The sequence below is a fragment of the Anolis sagrei genome, chromosome 1 (assembly GCF_037176765.1).
Source record: "Anolis sagrei isolate rAnoSag1 chromosome 1, rAnoSag1.mat, whole genome shotgun sequence".
Taxonomy (NCBI): Eukaryota; Metazoa; Chordata; class Lepidosauria; order Squamata; family Dactyloidae; genus Anolis; species Anolis sagrei.
Window position 1 is genome coordinate 192,579,705 of NC_090021.1, and position 26,266 is coordinate 192,605,970.

The 26,266-nt window shown below is 39.8% G+C and overlaps 1 protein-coding gene across 1 annotated transcript in view; it reads left to right on the forward strand.

Annotated features, from left to right (window-relative positions):
• Window positions 1-3,026: 3,026 nt before the first annotated feature.
• The window catches only part of LOC132767554 (dynein axonemal heavy chain 11-like), a 248,650-nt gene continuing 225,410 nt past the window's right edge, over window positions 3,027-26,266 (forward strand). The window contains exons 1-9 of the mRNA XM_060762691.2: window positions 3,027-3,365; window positions 5,490-5,674; window positions 7,024-7,213; window positions 8,683-8,782; window positions 9,457-9,668; window positions 13,951-14,184; window positions 14,916-15,083; window positions 16,880-16,996; window positions 24,034-24,171. Of these exons, the coding sequence (XP_060618674.2) occupies window positions 3,027-3,365; window positions 5,490-5,674; window positions 7,024-7,213; window positions 8,683-8,782; window positions 9,457-9,668; window positions 13,951-14,184; window positions 14,916-15,083; window positions 16,880-16,996; window positions 24,034-24,171 (1,683 nt within the window). The remainder of the gene's footprint in view (window positions 3,366-5,489; window positions 5,675-7,023; window positions 7,214-8,682; window positions 8,783-9,456; window positions 9,669-13,950; window positions 14,185-14,915; window positions 15,084-16,879; window positions 16,997-24,033; window positions 24,172-26,266) is intronic.

A 26,266-nucleotide genomic window follows, 5' to 3' on the forward strand; every position in this document is an offset into this window, starting at 1 on the left:
CATGTTGTTTAACATCTACATGAAGCCGCTGGGGGAGATCATCCGGAGTTTCGGGGTACGGTGTCATCTGTACGCGGATGATGTCCAACTCTGTCACTCCTTTCCACCTGCTACTAAGGAGGCTGTCCAGGTCCTGAACCGGTGCCTGGCCGCTGTGACGGTCTGGATGAGGGCGAACAAATTGAAATTGAATCCAGACAAGACAGAGGTACTCCTGATCAGTCGCAAGGCCGAACAGGGCATAGGGTTACAGCCTGTGTTGGATGGGGCCGCACTCCCCCTGAAGATGCAGGTTCGCAGCTTGGGTGTGACCCTGGACTCATCACTGAGCCTGGAACCCCAGGTTTCGGCGGTGACCAGGGGAGCATTTGCACAGCTAAAGCTTGTGCGCCAGCTGCGCCCATACCTTGGGAAGTCTGACTTGGCCACGGTAATCCACGCTCTGGTTACATCCCGTATAGACTACTGCAACGCTCTCTACGTGGGGTTGCCTTTGAAGACAGCTCGGAAGCTCCAACTAGTCCAACGCTCGGCAGCCATGATTTTAACAGGAGCGGAGCGCAGGGAGCATACAACCCCCCTGTTGCGCCAACTCCACTGGCTACCGATCTGCTACCGGGCTGAATTCAAAGTGCTGGCATTGGCCTTTAAAGCCCTAAACGGTTCCGGCCCAAGCTACCTATCTGACCGCATCTCTGCCTATGAACCCACCAGGAGTTTGAGATCTTCCGGGGAGACCCTGCTCTCGATCCCACCTGCTTCTCAAGCTCGGCTGGTGGGGACGAGAGATAGGGCCTTCTCGGTGGTGGCTCCTCGGCTGTGGAACGCCCTTCCTACGGACATTAGACTAGCACCATCTCTAATGGTATTCCGCAAAAAGGTGAAGACCTGGATGTTTGTGCAGGCGTTTGAGTAATTTAGTGCAATCTGGTAATGGAACATAGGAATGGAACAATGGACGACGAACCTGGACTACGCTTGGATGATGAGAAGATTGGGTACGGTTGTTTTTTGTAATAATTGTGCATTGTAATTGCTTATTGGTAATTTATGGATAATGTGTTAAGTCAATTGTTATATGTTGTATGGAACCACTGCTGTTTCTACTGTTTTTACTGTTTGTGAACCGCCGTGAGTCGCCTTCGGGCTTGAGATACAGCGGTATATAAGCAAAGTAAATAAATAAATAAATAAATAAATATTTATGTCATATTTCCTTATCATCCCTACAATATATCTGTTGTAGAGTGTTTCCCAGAGTCAGAAATTATGGTTCCATGACTTGATTCCATAAGGGCAATTCATTGATTTTATTGTTCAAATCTGGTAGATGTTGCAAGGATCCTTTCTCACTGTTCAGTTGTAGTGCTATGATTTCAGTTTGATTTTCATCTCCACCTATCATCAGAGGCAGCCCTAGGTAATTTTCAATTGTAAACAAACAGTATTTTGCCCCCCCCCCCCAACCAATCACTGATATATTTTTTCTGTTCGTCGTGGGAGTTCTGTGCGCCATATTTGGTTCAATTCCATCATTGGTGGAGTTCAGAATGCTCTTTGATTGTAGGTGAACTATACATCCCAGTAACTACAACTCGCATATGTCAAGGTCTATTTTCCCCCAAGAGCGCCTCAAGAGCGCCCCTGGGCAAAATCAACTATACTGCAAATGCTTACTTTGCGTAATGGGTTGAGCCGCCCCTGCCTATCATGGCCCATAATAGGTTGTCATGGAAGTTGTACTCCAAAACATCTGGAAATCTAATGGCCTCTTTCATGCCTGGGCTAAGGAAAAATAGGATTCTAGCACGGGCTCAGTTTAAGTTGAACAATGTATGTCTAATGTTACTAGTGTAGGTCTTTGCAAAGTGGTTGTTTGGAGAGATCTTTAGCAGATGCTTGGAAAGCAGGAGATATTTCTGTGTTGGTAACACCACTACTGTACTTTATACTGTCTGCATGGTCACAAATATATTCCTATAATTTCAAACAACAGGACAAGGAGATAACTTTAAAAAAATCTATGGTAGATTTTGTTGATTTTTTTCAGAGTGGAATTTTCAAAACGGGACAAACTCAGTGAAGGGTTGAAAGTAGTAACAATATTCAGTGTAGGAGACTTAGTTTTGAGATATCTGCCCAACTACTCAGGAGTAAATTGATTATTCTCAGTGAAGCTTATTTGCCTAATTTGGTTCTGGCATTTTGACTGTCAGCTGTTGACTTGAGATAAATCTTTAATACTGGATGTGCTGGTTTGTTTTATTTATTTTATTTTAATTGCAGGGAGTTGGTAGCTTTTCTTGCCGATTTTGCTAACAAGATGACAAAATGGATAGGCCTGGAAAGGGTTTCGAAAAGGGTGCTGTGATTTCTTCCCCTATGCAGATCATTTTCTCTGTGGTGGTTTCCAGCAGTTTCACCTCAGGGCTTAATAGCCAAGGTTACGAGCTCACATTTGGACCGGAGCAACGCAAATCCCTCATTAGTGAAGCCCTCTTGGCCCCCAAACCCTCATCTTCCTTTCAGACCAGTGAGTCTGACTTTCCCCCTAATCACAGGAATGTTTTCCTACTTGTTCTCAAGCCCTCTAAGCAATGAGTTCAAACACTGACTTGAACCCCTTCCCCTACGGGTCCTCCTGACTTTATATTTACAGGAGGGTCCTGAAACAATTACCTGGCTGCATTCAGAAGGTTTCTCCATTGTTGTAAACAATGACACCACCAGATACTTTATAAGGGACACGGTGCAACCTGAGAGGGCTCTTTTCTTCAGGTTGCAGCACAGTGAGGTCTTATGCTGCTGGGCTGTTGCTCTCTCCATTATTAAGGAAGATCCACTTACTGCTTCCACCTCACACATTTGAAACAGCTGACATTAAATAGGTGAGGAAGGAGGGCACAAGGAACGACTTCCAAGCCACAGCTTCTGCTAGTCCAGTTTGTTCTTTGTCAGTCTCAGGGGAAAGCTGCTAGGGTGTCCACTTCTGGAATTGAAAGGGGGAGAGCACTTCAACAGGCCCAATGTTTTCTTCATCTCTCAGTCAGAGCAGCCAGCTAGAACGGTCCAGCATGTTGGGATCGGCGGCACGCAGCAGTGCCGATTCCTTCCCTAGTAGTGTCCTGAATACAGCCAGTACAACTCCCCTCAACTTGAGTTCTGTTTTGGCCAAAGACGAGCGTATAGATCACATCAAGGAACAAGCTTTCAAGTCCTTTCGACTGAAGACGGAGAAATGGAATCGCTTCATTTCAACAGAAGAGAACCAAAAGGTCTTGCTGGATTTCTTGGATAAAGGTCAATCTCTGCGACTTGTTTTTTTCACTGGCCCAGGAGGGAATCTCTGTGTGGGCAGCGGGCAGGTAGGAACCAAAAAAAGGATACAGTGTGTTGGTATGTTCAGAAGTTGGAGAATCTTTGTTAGCATTGAGAGCCAAGAAATCACTCAACAGTGGTCACAAACTCATGTGTGATTCAAGATAGTGGGTTTTTTTGTTTGTTTGTGTTCAGATGGGGAAATTGGACAGGAAGGGTTAACTGAGTGGCTCTTATGCTCTTTTGGAGGTCAGACTCCGGGTCCTTCTACACAGCCACATAACCCAGAATATCAAGGCAGAAAATCCCACAGTATCTGCTTTGAATTGGGTTATTTGAGTCCATACTGCCATATATTTCAGTTCAAAGCAGATAATGTGGGAGTTTATTCAGTTGTGTGAAAGGGGCCTAGAATAGCTATCAAAGAAGGAGGTGAACATCTTGATTGCTGAAATGTTGACAATCAATGGGGAAAAGGTTATGGGGAAGTTTCATTTCAGAGTTGTTTGTATTTTGATGCAAAAATTAGCATATCTCTTAGAAAGAAGAATGTCATATTATTAAGGACTTTAAGAACAGGTTTTGCAACCTAAAACACAATTTCTAAAAAAAACCCAACCCATAATATTCTTTCATATAAGATAAAAGAATTATTTTTGTTGTTAAAAATAATGTGAACGCGTGCATGTGTGTGAATAAATACCTATTATCTCCTGACTTGATGAGGGGAATGAACATGGCACAGCAGGTGAGACAAGAAAAATGTGCTGAACAGGAGAGTATTTTAGAAAAACCTGATGAGATAAACCTCTAGGTTTCTAAAATGTACGTGTCAATCACTCACTTAATACAGCAATACTCACTGTTTTTAACTGCTTTTCATTTTTTAAATGTATGTTTCAAATTGTTAATGGTCACTTAATTATATTGTGTATGTTTTGCATGTCTTATGTATTTATATCTGTTTAATATATTTAATTTGTAATTCATCTGGAGTTGCAATTCTGAGGGAGAATGCAGAATAACAATAAAGTGAACAATAATAAGAATAATACAGGAACATTAAAGGTAAAATCATTCTATTTTTTCTGACTGTAACTGTTATACAGAGAGCAAATCGATTCTGACATTTTTGCAGCCTGAAAGCAACTCCTCCACCCTCAAAAAAGCAGAGATGTTATTTTAACGCCAGAATGCATTGTAATAGTGCCAATGGAACAGGTATCAATAGTTAATTGAAGAGCATAGGATAGCTATTTACTGCAATACCTCATTTCCTTCAGGCAGTAGGATCTCTGACCATTGTGGCTGACTGATTCTGAGTGTTGGAGTGTCTCTCTAGAAAACTTTTCTATGTTGTGTTTTTCTATACACAACACAGAAAATCATGTTGGGAGAAGCCACTAGCAAGTTAAATGTCTTTTCCCACTCAGGCACCTATTTCTTGGAAAACAAAATTCTTGTGTGTTTACCGAAAAACGCTGATTACAAAAGTGTCTCATTCTGGCTACAAACAGGAGATTGAATTAGGAGAGGTTTCATATCAACTTCTTGATCAAGTTTCTGTCCTCATAAGCCAGGTAATGTCAGGCATGTGTCCACAGATCACTGTTTTCATTAAAAGGGGTCTGCATGCCATGTGTGCCCCTATGATCCCATATTCCCTTGTTTTCTCTTCTCGCCCTGCCCACCCCCAATATGTGATTCTCTCTGTGTGTGTCGGTATCTTTGTGTTTAATTGGAAGGGTAGTGGTGGTAGGCAAATGGGTCTATTGATGGTATTATGATCTACTTGATGCTTCTTGAATTTTTTCATAGTGGCTTTGGTGAAATAAGAACAGTTCATTATAAAGACTGCTGAGAAGGCCATCTCATCTTTCTAGTTAGCTTGCCAAAATGTGCTCCTTGTGCAAATATGTATTATCAGCTGGCAAATATTTTGCTGAATAGTTAGAAAGGGAACTGTTTAAGTAGCTCAGCAATTTTAATGCTTAAATGGGAAAAAAGCTACATAATGAGGAAGTGACTTTAGCAGTTGTCTTCTTCTTACATTTCACCCACTACCTATTTGATAGGATTTGATGGGAACTAAACACATTTTGTTTTCTCAGATAGAGTATAATTTGTTTGCATACAGATTAACTTCCTATTACTTGTATACTTCCTGGCAGGTTCTGTTAGTCATTCTTTCCAACCAAAACAGTTATAGAAACTGGCCTCGAGCTGTACTAGAGGATGTCAGAAAGCATGTGGAGGTGTTAAGAAATACAGCCTATGTTCTGCAGGGACATATAGCAAGAAGAACTTACCTCCCCCTACCTGAGTTGATGGATCGCATTCATGATGAAGAGGCAATGTAAGTTTGGACTTTAGGGGAGCTCGAATTATCTCTATAAGATGTCCCAAGCACACTTGTGGGTGCTGCAGGGTCAATGAAGCCAGGATTCTCCAGCAGGAGAATGTTGACAGCCCTATGCAGAGATCTTAAAGATATAGATAGATATATCCTATGTATTTCCTTCTCTTACCCCTTTCCCCTTGTCTATATAAATAAAAATGTAATGTTCATTTGTGGGATTAACAGAACTCAAAAACCAAAGGACAAGTTGACACCAAATTTGGACACAAGACACCTAACAACCCAATGTATGTCCTTCACTCAAAAAAATTGATTTTGTCATTTGGGAGTTGTAGTTGTTGGGATTTATAGTTCACCTACAATCAAAGAGCATTCTGAACTCCACCAACGATGGAATTGAACCAAACGTGGCACACAGGACTCCCATGACCAACAGAAAATACTGGAAGGGTTTGATGGGCAGTGTCCTTTGGTTTTGGAGTTGTAGTTCACCTACATCCAGAGATTACTGTAGACTCAAACAATGGTGGATTTGGACCAAACTCTACACAAATACTCAATATGCAGAAATGTGAGCACTGCTGGAGTTTGGGGGAAAACAGAATATTGACATTTGGGAGTTGTAGTTGCTGGGATTTATAGTTCACCTACAATCACAGATCATTCTGAACCCCACCAACGATAGAATTGGGCCAAACCTCCCACACAGAACCCCCCATGTGGGCCACAGCAACGCATGGCAGGGGACGGCTAGTTTGTAATAATACTGCAAAAATTAAATTAAAACAAACTTGGCATTCCAGGATATGGCAGACTATCTGTGCTATCAAACACCGCTTTGTTTTGAGACGTAAAAATGTAGATTTGACTATTAGCCTATGTTCAACTTCATAGGTTATCTATAGGCCTTTCATAAGACTTATAATGTATGTTGCTAAATGAAGAACAAAATACATGTGGTGCATAGTGTTGCACAAAAATAAGATGAAAGGGGAAATTGTTTAATCATCTTGGGATTCAGAGCTCCCATTACTTTGATCATTTGAGCTTTTATTCTGAATGTTCAATATAACAACCAGATAGATAGATAATGTCTAATTTACAATCTGCCATTGTAAACCCTTATCCTGTAACAGTCTTTCATGCCTATGTAATAGGAGGAATGAAATCTGAACTCTCACTGAATATAAATAATTGAAGCTACAGGTCAAATAGTTACATGCTTCCAGGTGTGTTGTCTTCCCTCCTATTTGCCTTCCCATCCCATCTTTTCTTGGCTGCAGAATGTATTCTATAGAAACTCTCCTATTCACGTTGCCCCGCACCCCAATCTTTTTTGGCAACAGGACATCTTACATAGAATCCACTTCCCTGTATGCAGTTGAAACTATGATAATCCAGTGGACCCATCTGCTATCTGAAGTCTTAAGACTGGATTCTGCTCAGCTGGTTTTTCAGGGGGGAAACCCTGGACCTTCTGCAGAAATTCAATTTTGGCAGAGGCAAATGGATAACCTGCAGGGCATTTATGAGCAGGTAAGACTACTAGATCATGGTATACTACAGTGTTTCTCAATCTTCCTCATGCCACGACCCCTTAATACAACTCCTCATGTTGTGGTGACTTCATAGCTGTAATTTTGCTACTGTTATGAATCATAATGTAAATATCTGATATGCAGGATTTCTTTTCATTTACTGGACCAAATTTGGCACAAAAACTTGATACCCCCAAATTTGAATACTGGTGAGGTTGGGGGGGGGGGAGCATTGATTTTGTAATTGTAATTGAGTTGTAATTGCTGGGATTTTTTAGTTATCCTACAATCAAAGAGCATTCTGAACTCCACTAATGATGGAATTGAATCAAACTTGGCACACAGAACTCCCATGGCCAACAGAAAATACTGGAAGGGCTTGGTGGGCATTGACCTTGAGTTTTGGAGGTGTAGTTCATCTATATCCAGAGAGCACCGTGGACTCAAACAATGATGGATCTGGACCAAGTTTGGCACAAATACTCAATATGCCCAAATGTGATCATTGGTGGAGTTTGGGAAAAATAGACCATGAGATTTGGGAGTTGTAGTAGCTGCGATTTGTAGTTCATCTTACAATCAGAAAGCATTCTGAACTCCACCAACAATAACATTGGGCCAAACTTCCCACACAGAATCCCCATAACCAATACTGTATTTTCTGATGGTCTTTGACGACCCCTCTGACACTCACCATGACCCCCCCAGGGGACCCAACCCCCAGGTTGAGAAACGCTGGTATGGTGGCTTAAGTGTTAGACTATGACTCTGGAGACCAGGGTTTGAATTTCTGCTTGGCCATGAAAACTTTCTCAGTGACCATGGACAAGTCACAATCTGTCAGCCTCAGGTGAGGGCAAAGGCCAGCAATCTATGGACAAATTTTGTTAAGGAAACCTCACGATAGGTTTGCACTGAGTAGTCATAAATCAGAAATGACTCGAAGACATACACCACCACCACCAACAACAGTCTTATAACTCTTTGGGAATTTTGCCAGTGACTTCTGAAATGCTCACCTTATTGCAGGATTGAGTAAATGACTAAAGTATAATGAAAAAAACTGACTTTCAGAACTGGTCTAGCTTATCTAGTGCTAACTATTCAAGGAAGTCCCTCAATCTGTCAGATCCTTTTCTTGCTTTATATACTGTATGTATTAATTGATTTAATATCCCATCTTTCTCTCTGCATGAGATTGAAGAAACTTTACCTCTTTCCCATGCAACCTATTAAAAATATGAAATCCTGGTTGAGGCCCATTCTGTCCAGCTCCAGCCATCCACTCTTCTTGGATAGGGAGGTCCATGGACGAGTGTTTCCTACCTGGGCAGTCATCTGTTGCTTTGGCTTCTACATCTACCTCTTTCTCTAAGGACTCAAATAGCAGGGTTTTCTGACTCAGAAGCAGTTTGTTTTTGCTTACCATAGTACTGGTACAAAATGTTACATATCTTATTTTCATAGCTGCAAAGTCCAAAGATTCACAAAATAATGGAGATGCTACAAAGAGCAAGAAGCAGCTACTACCCTGCTTTCAGTCTACTCATCATAAAAGTTGAAGAAGGTATGAAGCTGGATACATGTATGGAGAACTCTCAACGTATTTGTTCATTTTTATATTTTGAGTGCAATAATTCATGATTTCTTTCAGTAATAAAGGTAAAGGTTTCCCCTTGACATTAAGTCTAGTCATGTCCGACTCTGGGTGGTGGTGCTCATCTCAATTTCTCAGCCGAAGAGCTAGTGTTGTCTGTAAACATCTCCAAAGTCATTTGGCCAGCATGACTGCATGGAGCGGTACCTACTGATCTACTCAGATTTACATGTTTTTGAACTGGTTAGCAGAAGCTGGAGCTAACAGTGGGAGCTCACCCCACTTCCTGGATTCAAACCTCCAACCTTTCAGTCAGCAAGTTCAGCAGCTCAGCGCTTTAACCCACTGCACCATCAGGGCCCCCTTCTTTCAGTAACACTTGAATATATCAACTATAGAGAAACGGCGGCATTGTGTGTGTACTCATATTTGATAACATGCTTGACTCAATGGCCCACATCAACGATTCATCTCATTAGCACAATGTCTCAGAATGGGATAGTTAAACTTTATGGAGCAAGACTTTACATTGATCCAACGAAGGCTGCGGACCATATACCGTTCTTGCATTCAGGATCTGAATCAATTCCAAATAAAGCTCCTTTATATAAACTGATGTTATTTATTTTCTGGGTTTTTTCCAGCCGTTTCTGAAGCTCAAGATATTTGTTTGTATCTCAGCCCCTTGAAACACTACATTGCCTACTTGGAAGAATCCAGCTTCCCAAACATTGAACGTCTCATTGCACCCCTTTTCCATACCATCTGTCTGACCTGGACCCATTCCAAATATTACTGCTTCCCCAACAGAATTGTTGTCCTGCTACAGGAGTTTTGCAATCTTCTAATTGACAGGGTAAGGAAAATGTATTTTGCGCGTTTCAGTTAGCAAGTTATACGTTTCTTTGATAAAGGATTTAAATACTGACATCTGCCATATTAAGTTGTTGTTTATGAATCTCAGTTAGTGTGCACAAACTATTTAATTATGCCCTCTTTAGTGGTCTGAGCCTTGATTTGCCTTGCTGAAAGGCCAACCTTTGTTCTTTTTCAAAATGTATTTTCTGCCAATATTTCGCCTCTTATTATTTACCAAAAAATTGTAGTATCTGCTTATTCTTATAGAAAAGATAGGTGAAAATCCAGTCATTTGATCTTCCTTTTTAAAAAGTTCTGGATCATAAAAATAATTGAACAAGCACAAGAATGTTAATTCAGCAGAAATGTATGATCCAGATTTTCAAGTGTGGCTAATTATTTATTTAATAAAAATCATGGCATTTTAAGGAGCCCTAGTGGATAAATTGTTTGTTTGCTTGTTTATCTGTACTTTAGAATTTCTATGTCATTTTTGGGTTCCGCAATAAAAAGGAGGCTGTCCAGACGATGTCCTGGACAAACTTGAATTGATCCGCCACAAACCAGGGAAACCCTAGTGGCCAGTTGCCACATTTACACTTGCCTCAAGCAGACAAGAGCTCTTTCTCCCTCCCTGGACATTCCACAGATCTATAAACCCCACTTGCCTAGTTTCCAACAGACCTCACAACCTCTGAGGATGCCTGCCATAGATGTGGGTGAAACATCAGGAGAGAATGCTTCTGGAACATGGCCATACCTGGAAAACTCACAGCAACCCAGTTTTTCACATGGTTTAGCAATTCCTTTAAAATAATATTTTTACAGAAAAAAAACTCCAGAAATTCGATTTATGTCTCAAATGAGGGTCTGAGGGATATGACTATATCTGATATTGATCATGACTGTAGGCATGGTTTGAAATTTTTAAATTACATGCAATTATTTGTTGAAAAAAGTCAAGAAATGGGGAAAAAAATCTCCGCATTCCCCTACATGAACTTCCAAAATAAAATGTGAAAATAGCACCCTTGCTATATTTCAGGGGAAGGAAATGGCAAAACTACTTCAGAGGATTTCTTGCCTAAGGAAACCCTATACAATTCATGAGGTTGCAGTGACCTGACAGGCGACTTGAAGGCTCACACAAAGAAACATAAGTGGCAAGCAGAGCTTTCTCATATGTCCCTTGCTTTGCTCTTGGCAAGCAGACTGAGAGAAAGGATGAACCCACCTAAAACTTCATTTCTTCGTTTCCTTTCTGCTGGTTTTGTCTTCTGTACAGCTATTATATATTATTAAATTGCAAACGCCTTACAGCTAATAAACAACAGGAGGGGGCAGGCTTAAACTGGCAAAAAGCAAGGAAGTCGGGCTAGCTGTGTGAGTCTCAAGCTGCTTTTGAGTCTCTGCATGCACAGAAAATGTGGCATGTAAGGGCAGGAAAAAACACCCTGGGTTTGGATGTCCTTCTGCCGGAATCAGAAAAGAGCAGCCACCCGCATTTAACCCTCAGCTTCCTGGCAGAGCATTGTTGATGTCAGACAGTTGAGACGCGCATCAAGTGGCATTCAGTGTTAGAATTGTTGCTGATTGCAGATTTTTTTTCCTTTTCGGAAACAATTTAACTCGTTTACTATTCTTGGCAGCCAATCACTGTAATGCTATTAAAGTTCTTGACAGAGTTCATATTTTGACACCCCTCCCTCCCAAAATGGGGTAAGTCATTACATTTATGTACCCAAAAATTAGCATAAAATGTTAGTCAGAAGTATTCCTAGTGGAAGTGGCAAATGTTTTGCAGCAGACCCATCTCCCATCAGGCCCTTGAAAGACTTAATAAAAGATAGGCTAAATCAAAATCATGCTGAATGTCTAGAAACAATCAGATTTATGGCAATTTTAGAGAAAGCAGGAGTAAATGTGTTGTAGTGGTTTGTGAGCTGGGCTATGGGAGGTTCTACATAGACACTTTATCTCAAGGTTGATCTAGAGTTTCAAATTCTAGATCGACCTTGGGATAGTTTTTACCATCAGCCCCCAGTTTGCTGCAGAGGTGGGAAGGAATTCTGGCCACCCTTACCGTCTTCTTCTGAGGTGCCATAACAATGCAGGAGAAGGGAGGGATGTAATGAGGAATCTCTCCTTCCTGCCTGCCTTCCTTGCAGGGCTGTAGCCAGAAAAATTTTTTGGGGAGTTTTGAAAATTTCGGGGGAGGGGGGGTTGAAATTTTTTTGGGAGGGGAGTTGAAACCTGCCTCTTAGCTCACGCTGAGCAAAGAGCACAGCAGGGGCAGAGCAGCCTTCAATAGCCTGCAGCTCCGCCCCTGTCAACCACCTCCACCAAGCCTGGCCTCCTTAATGAGAGCATTCAACACCCCCTCCCCCCCCCACACAACTTGGTTGCTTCGCTATTGCTGCAAGTAATGACAGTGTGAATAAATTGTCAATATTTGCTTGAGATAGTGCTTGCAGTTCTGGAGGGACTTCTAATTTTTTGCGTCTCATAGACTTAGCATGGGGATTTGGTTAACCAGTTAAAATTCATGAGTAAACCAGGTTTATTTTTTTTAACCTGAAAATTTTTTGGGGGGTGGGTTGAATCCCTAACCCCCCCCCCTCGCTGCAGGCCTCCTTCCTTCCTTCCTTCCTTCCTTCCTTCCTTCCTTCCTTCCTTCCTTTTTGGCTCCCTTGCCAGTGTCATGCCAGATGACCAGCAACAGATGCTAGTCATGTCCCACCCAGTGGCTGCCGCTACCTCAAGCAAGAGAAGGGACATTTGATGACATCCCATGTTCGCAGGCTGCATGAGCCTAGGGAATATGGGATGGCCATGTAAATAGTAGTAATGTGCATTCGGGACTTACCTTGATCTGTTTCAGTGGGGCCCCTGCTCCTTTTTCATCTGAGTCTTCCGAAATTGGGAGGTCAGATATTTGTTTTTTTGTTTTCTGGACCAAAAGATCCACTTTTCTTCTACCCATTATTGTGTGTGTGTGTGGGGGGGGGGGGGGACTTCACCCATAGGCCCAAAGTGTCCAGGCCTATGAGTGCAGGCTTTGGGCCAGGCCCAGGTGCATAGGACCAAATTGCCAGGGTGCCTGCAGCTGAGTAAGGAGCGATCCTTACTTGGTGCTCAGCTGCACTGCAATCAATCTCAAAAGTAGGCTTGGAGCTGGTACCTGCTTCCACCTGCCTTGTGTATCAATTACATTTTTGTTCCAGGAGGGGCCTTTCCATTTTGTGCTGTCCAAATGGTGACGATTTTTAACCTGGTAAACTGTTTTTATGTATTTGCGGTCAAATAAAATCTTGTCTTCAACGATAAAATAGTCTATTTTGTGAACGCCTGATCCCATAGCCAGGATTTAAGTTTCTTCCGGAAGGTCAGGAGGGAGGGGGCAGATCTAACCTCATTAGGGAGGGAGTTCCACAGTCGAGTTCATTCCCACTTGGGCTTCTTTTCAGATAACCTGGGTACTGTGAGTAATGAACATGGTGAAAGGTTTCATCAAGGCATTGCCAAGATGGAGAAATGGTATCAGGGAAAGTGTTAGGTCACTATTGTTGGACTCTTGTCCGCAAAGCATTGGACAGTGATTACAAACAGAAATCTCTGGAACAACATTTTTAGTGGTGTTTCCTGATGACACCATTACTATCATAGTGTATCTTGCTATCAACATACAATACTTAGTATGTATCACCTTTTTCTGGAAAACTATGTGACACAGACATCATAAATGCATAGTTATGTTCAGCATGTTAAAATAATATTGGTTCACCCATAATTGTGGAGGAAACAAAATATTCCCCAAAATTTGTTGATTTTATTTTTTTATTATCTTTATTTATATCCCACCTTTCTCCCCGTGAGGACTCAAGGAGGCTTACACTCCATACTAGGCAAATTTAAAAGGTGCAATACAAAAGATTAAAAAACGAACAGATTAAAAGCTACTATTAAATAGTAGTAACGTGGTTAAAAACAAAATTAAAATACGGTAGATATACTAAAATGTCATTTAAAACTCATAGTGAAATTAATAGCCAGGAAAGCAGAATATTGTAGTAAAATCCAATATTCTGATATGCACTCTCCCTATATTAGTGGTTCTCAACTAATCGTTAGAGGACACAATAAATCCCAGTCACCTTGACCAGTGGTTAGGAATGTCTGGTGGGTTGGGTTTCAGATTATATTTAAAAAAATAACTTTAAACTGATTTTTAAAAACATCATAAATATTTTCAATGGGTTGTTCCTTTTCCATCAAAATAGGCATTCTCATTTCTAATCCCTGAGGAGACCTTCACAATGGACCTGGGAGAGGGAATAGAAAAAATTAAACTGACAATACAGACATTCAGAACCTTCAAGACGACCTTCTCTACTTATCAAGAAAAACTTGCTTGCGATCATAGTAATCAAGACAGTGTGAAATCGTGGGAGTTCCCTTCTGATTTGGTGTTTTCTAGATTTGACAAGATCCTTCAGAGGCTGTGGTACATTGAGGTAATGTATATTAATATTAGTGCTTAATAATTTGGGATGCTTGATCTCAGAGCCTGGGCCTGTGTCTCCAGTTTTCATAGATCATCTCCTGGTGTGGAATGAAGTGTATATTCGAGTCGCCCTAGGGCTGAGAGTGGCGGTTAATAAATGCAGGAAATATTCTCCAGTTTTGTTGAGTTCACAAAGTGTTTTGTGCAAATCTTCAGCATGGATCATAGCTTAATAGATTTGTTCCTGTAACTTGCAAAAATTCTCCATCAAGCCTGTCTAGGTTAGTGTCCTTCTTTCTCCCAGTTTTCATGGTGTTAAGTCTCATCCTCCATTCTGCTCTGCATCCTTGGGACTACACATTGTAAATAATTTCTTAAAATCTAATCTCATTGTTTCTTCTCAGTTCTATAAAATGTATAACATGTTGACTGCTTAATAATACACAGGGTTTTTAAAATGAAAAATTGTTAATACAATTTGACCCCTGTATGTGTGTTCTCATATATTGAGTGGATACATTAAAACAGCAGATAATAGTAAACCCTATTATTTTCAATGGATAGAGGTACCAAGAACAATGGATAGGAGGCCCTAAGTGAACAAATGAAACCTTCGATAAGTGAAACTGCATATATTGTTTTGACAGGTATAAACACTGTATATGTGGCATGTTTTAATATCACTAAAAAAGACACTAGGGTAGGTATTGAGTTCCTAATTAAACATGTTTTAACTCAAAGGAGATATTTACATCAGCTATCGACTTCCTCAAGTTAGAAAAAATTGAAATTGGGGGCTTGAGAGGAAAGATTCTCAGCGAAGAGGTTCACTGTATGAATGAAGAGTTTCATGAAAGCTGGAAGGCACTCCAAGAAAGTAAATATGACCCACTAGACTATGAAAACCAGGTAAATATTAATCTAACATGAGTGATTATTTCATTTCCAGGCACAATTCAAAGTGGTGGTTATGACCTTAAAATCCTATATGCACAATTTTCAGTCTGGCAAACTCTACCTAAGCATCAGCCATAGTTACACAAAGACTATTCAGATAACGACCAAAAGTCTAACGAAATTACCACACAAACAACACACATTTATAGGCAATATGCTAGCCTTGAGGTTCCTCAACATGAGATTAGGATTCAGGTCCTGAGAGCTGGGAACCCTAATTGCCTGTGTTCTTTTGGCTCAGAGTAAGAATAAATAATATAATAAATGTTTAACTCTGAGGGTCAGAGTTGTATGGGGGACCTGCTAATCATAGAACTGTCCAGGATAGAAAATAAGGCATTTTAAATCTATATATTCAGAAGAGAGGGGTTGGGACCATGCAGGATTGACTAACAACTTTGGAGACTGCATCTATATAAATAAAAATGTAATGTTTGCTTGTGGGATTAACATAACTCAAAAACCACTGGACGAATTGACACCAAATTTTGACTTTAAAAACACTGAAAAAAAACAGCAGAAGAGACTTAAAAAGCCAAAAAATGAAAAATACATTACAACCCATGTGCAAAACTATATACACACACACACACATATACACATATACACATATACACAAATATACACACACACATATACACACAAAACACATTTGTTATTTGTTTTATCTGATGTTTTAACTGGTTAAAGTGTTTTACATGTGTGTTTTAATTGTAATCTTGGGGCGTGTCCCTTGTAAGCCACCCCAAGTCCCCTAGGAGAGATGGTTGGCGGGGTATAAAAATAAAGTTGTTGTTGTTGTTGTTGGTGTTGTTGTTGTTGTTATTATTATTATTATTATTATTATTATATACACAGACTGGGCCACAGCAACGTGTGAGAGGGGACAGCTAGTATATTGTACAATGCATAGTTTTCCGCCTTTAAAAAAACAACTCTCTCCACTTTTTAAAACTTGAGGTACTAAGAGTTAAAACCCAGATTTTTTGCATGCAAAGTGGTGAGATGGTTCTTTTCAAATGAACCTGCTTTTCCCCCATAGAGTCAGATCCATGACAAGGAATAGAAGTTGCCTAAGTACCAGCTTGGGTTTTCAGGTGAAATAAGGAACAGGGATCCTATCTCTGGTTGTGCAGAAGGTAGAATTTCAGCAGGTGTTGCATCCATGAGAACAAAACTTGCTGATATTTTCTCTTCTACACAATAATTGAAAAAAGAGCGGGCAATGAGGGTCATCCACCCCTTCAGAACCTAAAACAAGTAGCCAGAAATCTAAGTCTCATTTTAAAAATCAGTATTATTTGTTGTATGAACAGAATTTGGGCCTAATTGTTGTTGTTGTTGTTGTTGTTGTTGTTGTTGTTGTTATTATTTAAAGCAAATATTTTAAAAGCAAATTGTCTCTTCTGGATGTCTCCAAGAGAAGGAATGTATGGGGGACAGAGCAGGAATAAAGGCAATTCAGAGAGTCTGAAGAAATGGAGAGCCACAAAAAGGTCTCCACTTCACCCAATGCTGTATTAAAGAACCCAGTCCTTTATTTCACCAGCAAACCCATGCCCAATTGGACACAAATGCAAATCATGATCTGCATGTATAGACATATGATGTATCTGAACTAATGCTTGGATAGGCATGACCATTTTGACCTGGCTAGACTTTGGTTTGAAAGAAATTAATTAATGGTGCTGTCTAACTGAATGATTGCAACTGCAAACTGAAATTAAAGGCTCATATTTCCTATGCAGGAATTTCTGTCTGACTACACAAGATACATTCAGCAGATTAATGAGTTTGATAACCGATTGGGAACAATACTAAATCTTGCCTTTCAGGAGCCAAAGGGATTGGAATCGGCTTTTAAGGTAAGGGTTTTAAGGATCTATTGGGTACAGACGAAATCATGCTAGAGTTCCATTTCAATTAATGGCACAGAAGCCTATTCATTTCAGTAGAACTAAAGCATAACTGGGTCTGGATCCATCCTTATATCTATATCAGTCCAACAACCCTATCTAGAGTGAATTCATTGAGAGCAGTAGAACTTGCGTAGTAAGTCCTATTCATTTCAATGGGTACATTCTTCCTGGGACTGACATTGCATTTATCTATTCTAGATCTAGCTGTGAGTTGAGTGTATATGTGTAAAGGTCTATATTTTGTACCTTAAGGCATCACATACTTGAGTGTATGATATAGCTAATTTATTATGTCACATATGCTTGTAGCTAGTACAATTAATTTAATTGGCCCCTACTGGGAGCAATGATAGGTGCTTGAAGAAGGCACTCCAAATACTGTCCTTGAGACTTCAAATATATCATATATTTATAGCTCTGCATTGCATTCAAGGCTGTTTTAAGAGTACCTTTTTATTTTCTATCCATACTGAGCAATTCTTTTCTGTGCCTTTCCTCCCCTCTCCTGCTATGCACAGTTGATATGGGAATTAAATTTCAAAGGTGAGAGTTAGGATTCATGTAGAATATTGACTACAGACATTTTCTATCCTGCTCTTTTGGAGTGTTATTTGGCTACGGCCGTTAGTTCTGTGAATACATAGATAACACTTTTGACTACTATGATATCAGAGCACTATATTATATCATCATTATCCCCATTTTGCAGAACAGAAAACTGAGGATGGGAAAAAAAGATTATTATCCAGGTACCTACTGGATTTCTTTATCCAAATGCAGCATCCTGTCCATATTGAGGCAATATATACACATATATTTTTCAGATAGTCTGAGACAAAAGCAAATGGAGCCATTATATTTTTAGTGATGAAGTGGAAGCCTATACTATTCACGAGTTGTGTGAATTTAGCCTCACAAATACCATTAGAGCCAATAGGGGTTATTTAAGTGGCAATTGTATGGTTAGAACTTTTGCAAAACCTTTGAAAATCTAAAGGCAAGTAATGATCTGTAGAGTGAGGGAAAACCAAATATAAAGTATCCGAGGATAGCAACTGCATGAGAAAATTAGGAAAATATCTCACAAAATGGAAAAGCTGATGGAAAAGAAAGATGGATGGGAGGAAAGGTGATGGCTGAATCGCCGAGTTGGGTAAGACTCTGAAAGAGAATTCATAGGGTTTCAGAAAATACAATTTCATCAAAAGCCAAAGGAAAATGAAAAGGAAGACAGCAGGTGTAATTGCTGTGAGGAATAGTTTCCTGCTGAGACAGGAGAGTTTTACCATCAGCTCTGTAAGAAAACATCCAAGCAAATACAATAAACATAGAAATAAATGTATCATGAAATCAAGAAGGTAGGACAAAAAGACTTGACATATGCACTGGAGAAGAGGCAGAGCAAAGGGTGAATAGGATGACAGTGGGAAAAGAGAAGTGAGAAAATTACATCTCCATGGTGCCCTACAGGAACAGGGGAAGAGGACAAACAAGAGGATAAAGATACTTAGCATGTAACTGGAAGAGTATATTTATGAACAAACTATAGGAAAGAGAGGAGAAAGGAGGGAGTTGTCATTGTCTGTCTTCAAGTCATTTATGACTTATGGTGATCCTAAAACCAACTCATCCCTGAGTGTTCTAGGCAAGATGTGTTCAAAGGGGATCTGCCTTTGCTTTCCTCTGAGGGAATGTAACTTGCCGACGGTCTCCCAGTAGGTTTCTGTGTGGAAGTGGGTATTCTAATCATGGTCTCCAGAATAATAGTCCAGCACTCAGCCCAGCAAAAGAGAGAGAGAGGACAACGATCACATCTGCGTTAGTTTATCAGGGGTCTGAAAGCCCTCTTTTGTAAAGTTCATCAGTTCCATGAAAGTCAAGTATCAGCATGATTCTTCATTCACAAATACATATATGTACTAACCGATATCTAAGCAAGCACTTTTGACCAACATATGGACTTCATCAGACGGGGGTCCATAAGCCTGGGGGACAGCAGAGGAATCTGTGGGGCAGTGAAAAAAACCATTAGACAGCACCCTGCATTGCCCCTTTATCATCACACGGTGTGTCCCATCGGCCCCTGGCTTCGTCCCGCACGGTCCCCAGCTTCTTGAATGAGAAAACGGGTAGCCACCTGTGTTCTCAGGGCAGCCTCTGAACATGCTGCCGAAATGGAGCTAGGACAGGACCCCACCAGAAGCAGCCCTGCCTGCATTTCAGCAGTGTCCTAGGATGGGGGGAACCTATTTATTTATTTATTTATCGTATCACAAGTGAACCAATGTATTTGAGAAAACACAAAGTTTAAAAACTTGGCATCCTATTAAATGTCTTTTGACCAGTAGTGCCTCTGGTCTTGCTATAAGAAGGTCCTCCATTGTGCATGTGGCAGGGCTCAGGTTGCATTGTAGTAAATGGTCTGTGGTTTGCTCTTCTATCAACCTGTTACAATCAATAGGTTGCAATGCAAGTGGAGATGACTGATTCGTATATTCTAGCATTGGGCCAAAGGGTCACAGCTTAAATTTCAGAGGACTCCAGGGCAAGCAATGTAGAAAGCTCTTTTTACTTCTAAGGAACGGATTCCCCTTCCTGGTGGGGAGGAATAGATTTGTAAGAGCTCTCCCAGATGTGATGGAGGTACTAACTTTGCCTTGACTGGAGTCAATCCAAGGTGAAGGTAACAGTGGCCAACTGCCTGATAACAGGATATTTTTTTGCATAAAGTCTGAAATAATGTGTTTTAAAAACTCACCAGAAAATGCAGAATAAGCTAGAAAATCTGCTGCAGTTGATCAGAGTACGTCCCATGCAGTTCTTGAAACTGGGGTGATCCAGAACGGACATGGATATGCTCATCCTCACACCTCAGTGTGCTGATTAAGGGGAAAAACCCCTACATTTTTTCTGCAGCTGTCTAGTTGCAGTTACTGTGGTTCTTGGGTTTGGTAGCAATCCACATTTGACAAATATTATAGCCACCATTCAAGTCTCAAACTGGTTCCAGGCCTTGAACCAGTTCCTAAGGCAATTCTGTAGTCACTTTGCAGCAAACCGGTTCTCTTTAATTTGCTTCCTAACTTGGTTTAAGTGGCTGTATAGAACTGCCCTATATTGTCAGTCACTATTAGAAAGAGAGTTCAATGAGCATTTCATCAAATGGTTCAGGTCCAGACTACCTGACAAACCGCCTCTCCTCATATGAAGCTGCCCTGATGCTGTGGTCATCAATGGGAGGCCCTCCTCTCTATCCCACCTCCATCTCAAACCTGGTGAGTGGGGACGAGAAAGAGAGCCTTCTCTGCAGTTGCCCCTCACCTCTGGAACTCTCCCCCAAAGGAAATTAGAATGGCCACTTTGCTGCCCTCTTTCAAAATGGTTTTAAAATGCATTGATGCTCCCACGCATATGAAGAGCCTAACATCTGAAGATCTGGCTTGTTAAATAAGGACTGCCTTACAAGATATGACTTAAAACTCTATATGTGACTTTTAACCTTGTTTTACTGTTTTAATGCAGTTTGTGTAATTATGCTTTATTGATTTTATGATTATTTAATTTATGATTGATTGTTTATATTACTCATTTGCTTTGCTTATTATGTTATGTTATTAGCTGCTCTGAGTCCTCATCGGGAGAGGGGGAGGGATACAAATAAAGTTTTGATTGATTGATTGATTGATCATAACTTGGCTGTATATTGGGATTGTACGCAAAGTTTATGCAGGATGGATGGGTATTCCAGATTCCCTAATGCCAGTGGTAATCCTCCAACCATTCAAGGATTTAGTCTTGGATTTGTTAACTTTTAAATGAATGTTTTTAATTTATTGTTTAGTTAATGTTTTAATTGTGGTTTTATTGCTATTGTTTGTGTGGCATTTAATGATTGCTGGTTGTAAGCTGCTCTGAGTCCCCCTTCGGGGGTGAGAAGGGCAGGATATAAATGTTTGAAATAAATAAATAAATACATACATACATATAACTCCCATACGTATAACCACTTGAGGAAATGTACTATATACTGAATGCAATCAGTCATATGAATGGAATGATTTTCAAGAACGTTCAGACCAAGCAGATATTTCAATCACAGCAGCATAAGATTCGGTTCAACAATTTAGCCAATAGTTTTTCTATTTGGGTACAAAAGTGAAAATTTGTTTCTCTGAAATGCTAGATAAAGCTTTTCCACAGCTATGTCTTTCAGACGAATAAAAATACTTTTTAAAAATGTTACATGGGAAACATGCAGTTTAATTTGGGTAAGTGAAATATTAACATAAAGTTTGTGGATAGCATAATAGTCAATGGATTCCGATTGTTAAATTTTGTAACCAATGAAAAAAACCCACAAATGAGTAATATAAATAGTAATAATAATAATAGTAATAATAGCAATAAAATACACAGGAAAAACAAACTGTAAAAGGTGCACAACAGAAGGACAAACAGCAGGGAAAATACAGGTAAAGGGCTTGAATTGGTGCCAAAAATGAGAAGGCACAACAGAGATAAATAAAACACATGGCAAAGATGCAGTATAATAAAATGCTGTAATTTGGGCTGTCAGCATGAGAGTGTAGAGAGTTCACGATAGTAGGGAGTGAGTTGCTTTTATAAGATATTTAACCACAACCACTAGGAGAAGCGGCTGCTGTTTGTATTCAAATAAAGCAACCATGCTATTGAAGAAAATGATATAAAATCACTTCTATAAACTTTGGGTTCCATTTGTTGAGTCTGCCTACCAGACATCTGCATTTTACTTTTTGATGACTGCATTTCCTGATATCACATAAAAGGCTCTTCCCAGCGTTTCCAAAATAACACAGTTCTTGCATATGGGAATTTGTTGTATTCGGGCACAGTGAATTATCGCTGCGATATCCCATTCAGATCCCCCACTTTTCTGGGATTCAACTGAACATGTGATTTGAGATGCATAAGGATAAAGACATGTATGTAGGTTTCTTGCAAAGTGAGGATTAAAAAAACAAAATACCTCTCCCTTCCCAAGGTCAAACTGCGGTCTCTAGATGGATCTGTCCTCCTTATAATTTCTATGTGCGAATATTAAAAGTTGTTCATACTTTCACACATTTTATCATTTAAAAATCTTGCTTGTTTGCCTGTGTTTTAGATCCTACCAGAGGTAGTAGAATCCTGTTATATTATCAACACTTGATGACTATGAAACAGTTGTAAAAGTTTGTTATTGAAAACTAGACCTCAAAATTGTGAATTATGTGGCTCCACTGAGACATACAGCAAGTCCCTTTGTCCTGTAGTAATCTTTTATGAATTTCCCTTGGATTGTTGCTCACTGTACCCTGGATCTCAGGATGTATCCTCATGATTATCATAATCCCCTCACAATGCCCTGGGAAGACACGTGGGGCACACAATGGGATTGAACAAGACCCTCCCTGATATTATCTGATTTATTCCTATTAATGTTTCCTCATTCCTGTCAACAAATTGGACCCCTCCCTGTGGCTCCCATTGAAATGACCAAACCTTCTGAGTACCCTTAGTCTGCTAGACTATTTTAACTTGTATTAACAGGAGTTGAGATAGCAAAACAATTTCAGTCCGTTATCGCTTACACCTACGCATTCCTTTCCAATTGTGCTCATCTCCTGGGCAGATCAATAAACAGACACAAATCTTCAAAATAATCCAATGACAGTTTATTAAGCTTTCCCATCATGGTGGGGACCAACCAGCAATGACATTGAACAAAGCCCTGGACAAACCAGGGAGCGGATCCTAGCCAAACACTTTCTGGACCAATCGGAAGCTATCAAAACAGTCTTGAATAGTTGTCAAAATGCTATAAATAAACAGTATATCTGCAATTTTGGTATGTCCATTTTTTGGAGTGCTGTGTCTGCTGACATCTCCTTTGGCCATTGAGAACAAAAAAACTCTGATTTTCCTTTCAACCCGTCTGTGTTTCATCTGGCCTTTGGGAAAGCTTGACACACCCGGCTCCAAACCTGCAGTTCTTGTGGAAGCTGAAATTACACAACAACAACAACAACAACAACAGGTTTATGACATCAAAGATATCAACTTATTTTATACAATGAATTGGATCTGTAACTTTGTATTCAGTAATCATCCCATAGCCACAGATTCCCCCCTTTAATCCAAAATTTAAACATAGATTTGGTTTTTTTGTATAAGGGATATCATTTTAATATATCATTGTATAATGGGAGTTGAACATTATGGATTTTGTATCAATAAAAATCAAACTTACTATACTAAAAATCTTTGAAATGAATGGGACTTAAGTTACTCATGACTAATGTCCCACTTATGCCATTAAAGTATAAATTTATATGGATTATGAACACAAAGCCTACAAAAAAAATCTGGAAATTACAACAGGGCTGCAAGTTTTCAATTTGAATCTCGAATATATCAGAAAGTCATGCAAATGTATCAGCCAATCATCCCAATAATAAAAAAACACAACACTAAGGAGAAAGTATAGAAATTTGTTTTTTATGTGCTTTGAACTTCTTCATAGTATAATCTTGTTAAGTTCCGTTGTGGCCCATAAACTTAATTACTATGTAAGTGTGAATTTAATTTATGAAGGCAAGATATTACATTACTAATGCTGAACCAAACATCACACACACATTGTATTGTGTGTGTATATGTATGTGGTTGTGCATACATTAAAATTAAATATCTGGAGATATTCTTGCTAACAGTTGATTTCATGTGAAAATTTCTGCTTGCATTTGAGAAAATTTAAAGGAATAGAAAGACATGAATTTGGTAATAAAATGTGCTTACACTGAACAACAATGTCTCTAAATACTGTTCAAACATTAGCACACAAATGATAGTCATCCAAAATAAAACACTTAAAAATCATGCTACTTGAAATTTTAAAAAATGGAGGAAAACTGACATATGCTACTGTTCCTGTTAGTTAACAACACACAATTTCTTTACAGATTTTGCAGATATTTGGAAAACTTCTGGAGAGGGATGTCATATATTCTCATTTTTATCCCAATGTTGCAGTTCTTCTTTCAATGTTTGATGAGGAAATTACCTGCTGCAAGCAAATATTTGACAATCAAATACAAAAAGTGGGTAACAGCTTTTGGCATTCTAATTTATTATTACACATTATTTACCTATTTATGGAGATGTTACATTTATTTTCTCCTTGGCGAATAGCTGTTAAGTCAAGATGATTATTATTTTGTATATTAGTATAAACTGGGGGTGGGGGAACCTAAAAGTTGTTAATTTTCTTTCTTTCTATACGTTTTGAATCTGTGATGTTATTGTCTGGCAGGTCCATGATGGACATGTATTAGAATGCAAGATGTTGTTGGTAATGTATTTGAAAAATTGAGATGATATGAGAACAGGCTCCCCAATAACATTTCATGGATTTGGGGGAAAGGGTATTTCTGTAAGTTTCAAAAAAATGACAAGTGGTGACAATTTCTCTTTTCTCCTTTCCTATAATTTATCTTTTGACCAGTCAGTAGCAGACCTTTTCTGAACATCTGTCACATCATCCTAGAGGCAACTTAGGCAGAGAAGTGACAATATTTGTCACTCAAAACAGCTCAGGCAAACACAGTGTTCAAGAGAGTAACCACCACAAAGGAAATAAGTGCCTCACCAGTACCTAGGAAAAAAATGATTTGCTACAACCCTCACCCCATCATTTCAAAAGGCTGAAATTATTTTGTTCTAATTTCCCATCAAGTTATCTTTGACTTTATGGCAACTGTGTGAATAGAAAACCACGAAGAGCCCTGATCATCAACAGCCTTACATTCCCAGGCCTGTGGCTTCTGTGATTGAGGGCCTGTCTACACACCATGATAATCCCAGCATATACTTGTCCTACTGGCCTATTTCACCTTACTCCTAGTGGGCAATTAAACCCCATAGCTTGTCCCTCCTGTATCCCCCACCAGATAAATCATTCAAGTCTTCTCATATCACCCAATGTCCCCTTGTTTTTATCCTTGCATTTAGCCCAGCCCACTTCCTTTATTTCTTATTCCTTATCCTTAATTTTCATTTTTATTCCCAGTGTTTCCCCCGCCCCATTGTGTTGTTTTCTTTTATCATTGTATTTATTGCTCTTATTGCTTGTATTTTATTTTGTTATTATTTGTTGTATGTATTTTATTCGCTTACTGTATTGTAGCCGCCCTGAGTCCCTGAGGGAAGATGGTTGTTGTTGTTCATTCGTTCAGTCGTCTCCGACTCTTCATGACCTCATGGACCAGCCCACACCAGAGCTCCCTGTCGGCCGTCACCACCCCCAGCTCCTTCAAGGTCAGTCCAGTCACTTCAAGGATGCCATCCATCCATCTTGGGAAGATAGTGGTGGGGTATAAATAAAGAATAATAATAATAATAATAATAATAATAATAATAGACCACATACCCTGACGTGGGCGAGAAGTCATTCTCTGGAGTCTACATGACACACTGTGCCTTTTTGCCCTCATGTGGAGCAATGTCACTTAACTTGTTTTTGTCCTATGTTAAGTAAAGGTAAAGAATGCAGGTCTGCATTTTGGGGTGTGGGTGAACAGCTGGGCAGTGCAGAAAAAATGGGATGGCACCTCTGATGTTTTTAGTCACTGTAGCGGGGTCTACAAAGTTCTGGAGAGTGCCTGTCACTCATCAACTTTGTCAATGTTAGGAAAGGTGCCCATGCAGCTTGGAGAGGGGAGAAGGATCACCCTCTCTTTTCCCCCTTTCTTGAATTGTGTGAGCCCTGTGTGTCATGTAGTCTCCCCAGAGTGACTTTTTGTCCACTTTGGGGCATGTGGTCCAACTGCCTCCAAAAAAGATTGTTTTGCAATCAATCAATCAATCAATCAATCGTGAAATGCATATTTAAAGAAAAAGATCTTTACCTGCTGGCAAAAGAAGCAGAAGGAAGGGGCAACATTATTTCTTCTGGAAGGGAGTACCACACTCTGGGAGCAGACACAAAGAGATCATTTCCTGCAAATATGAGCCTGTTATGTTGGTAAGTTTCAATGGATATCTATGTATTTTTAAAAAAATACATTTAATGCACTGTATAGAAGAGGAACCCATCTATGGGTCTTTATAAGCAAGTCTCATGAAGTTCAACTAAACGGACTCCCTGGTAAATGGACCTAGGAGTGCACCTTAATTCCTCAATCAAAATAATTTCAG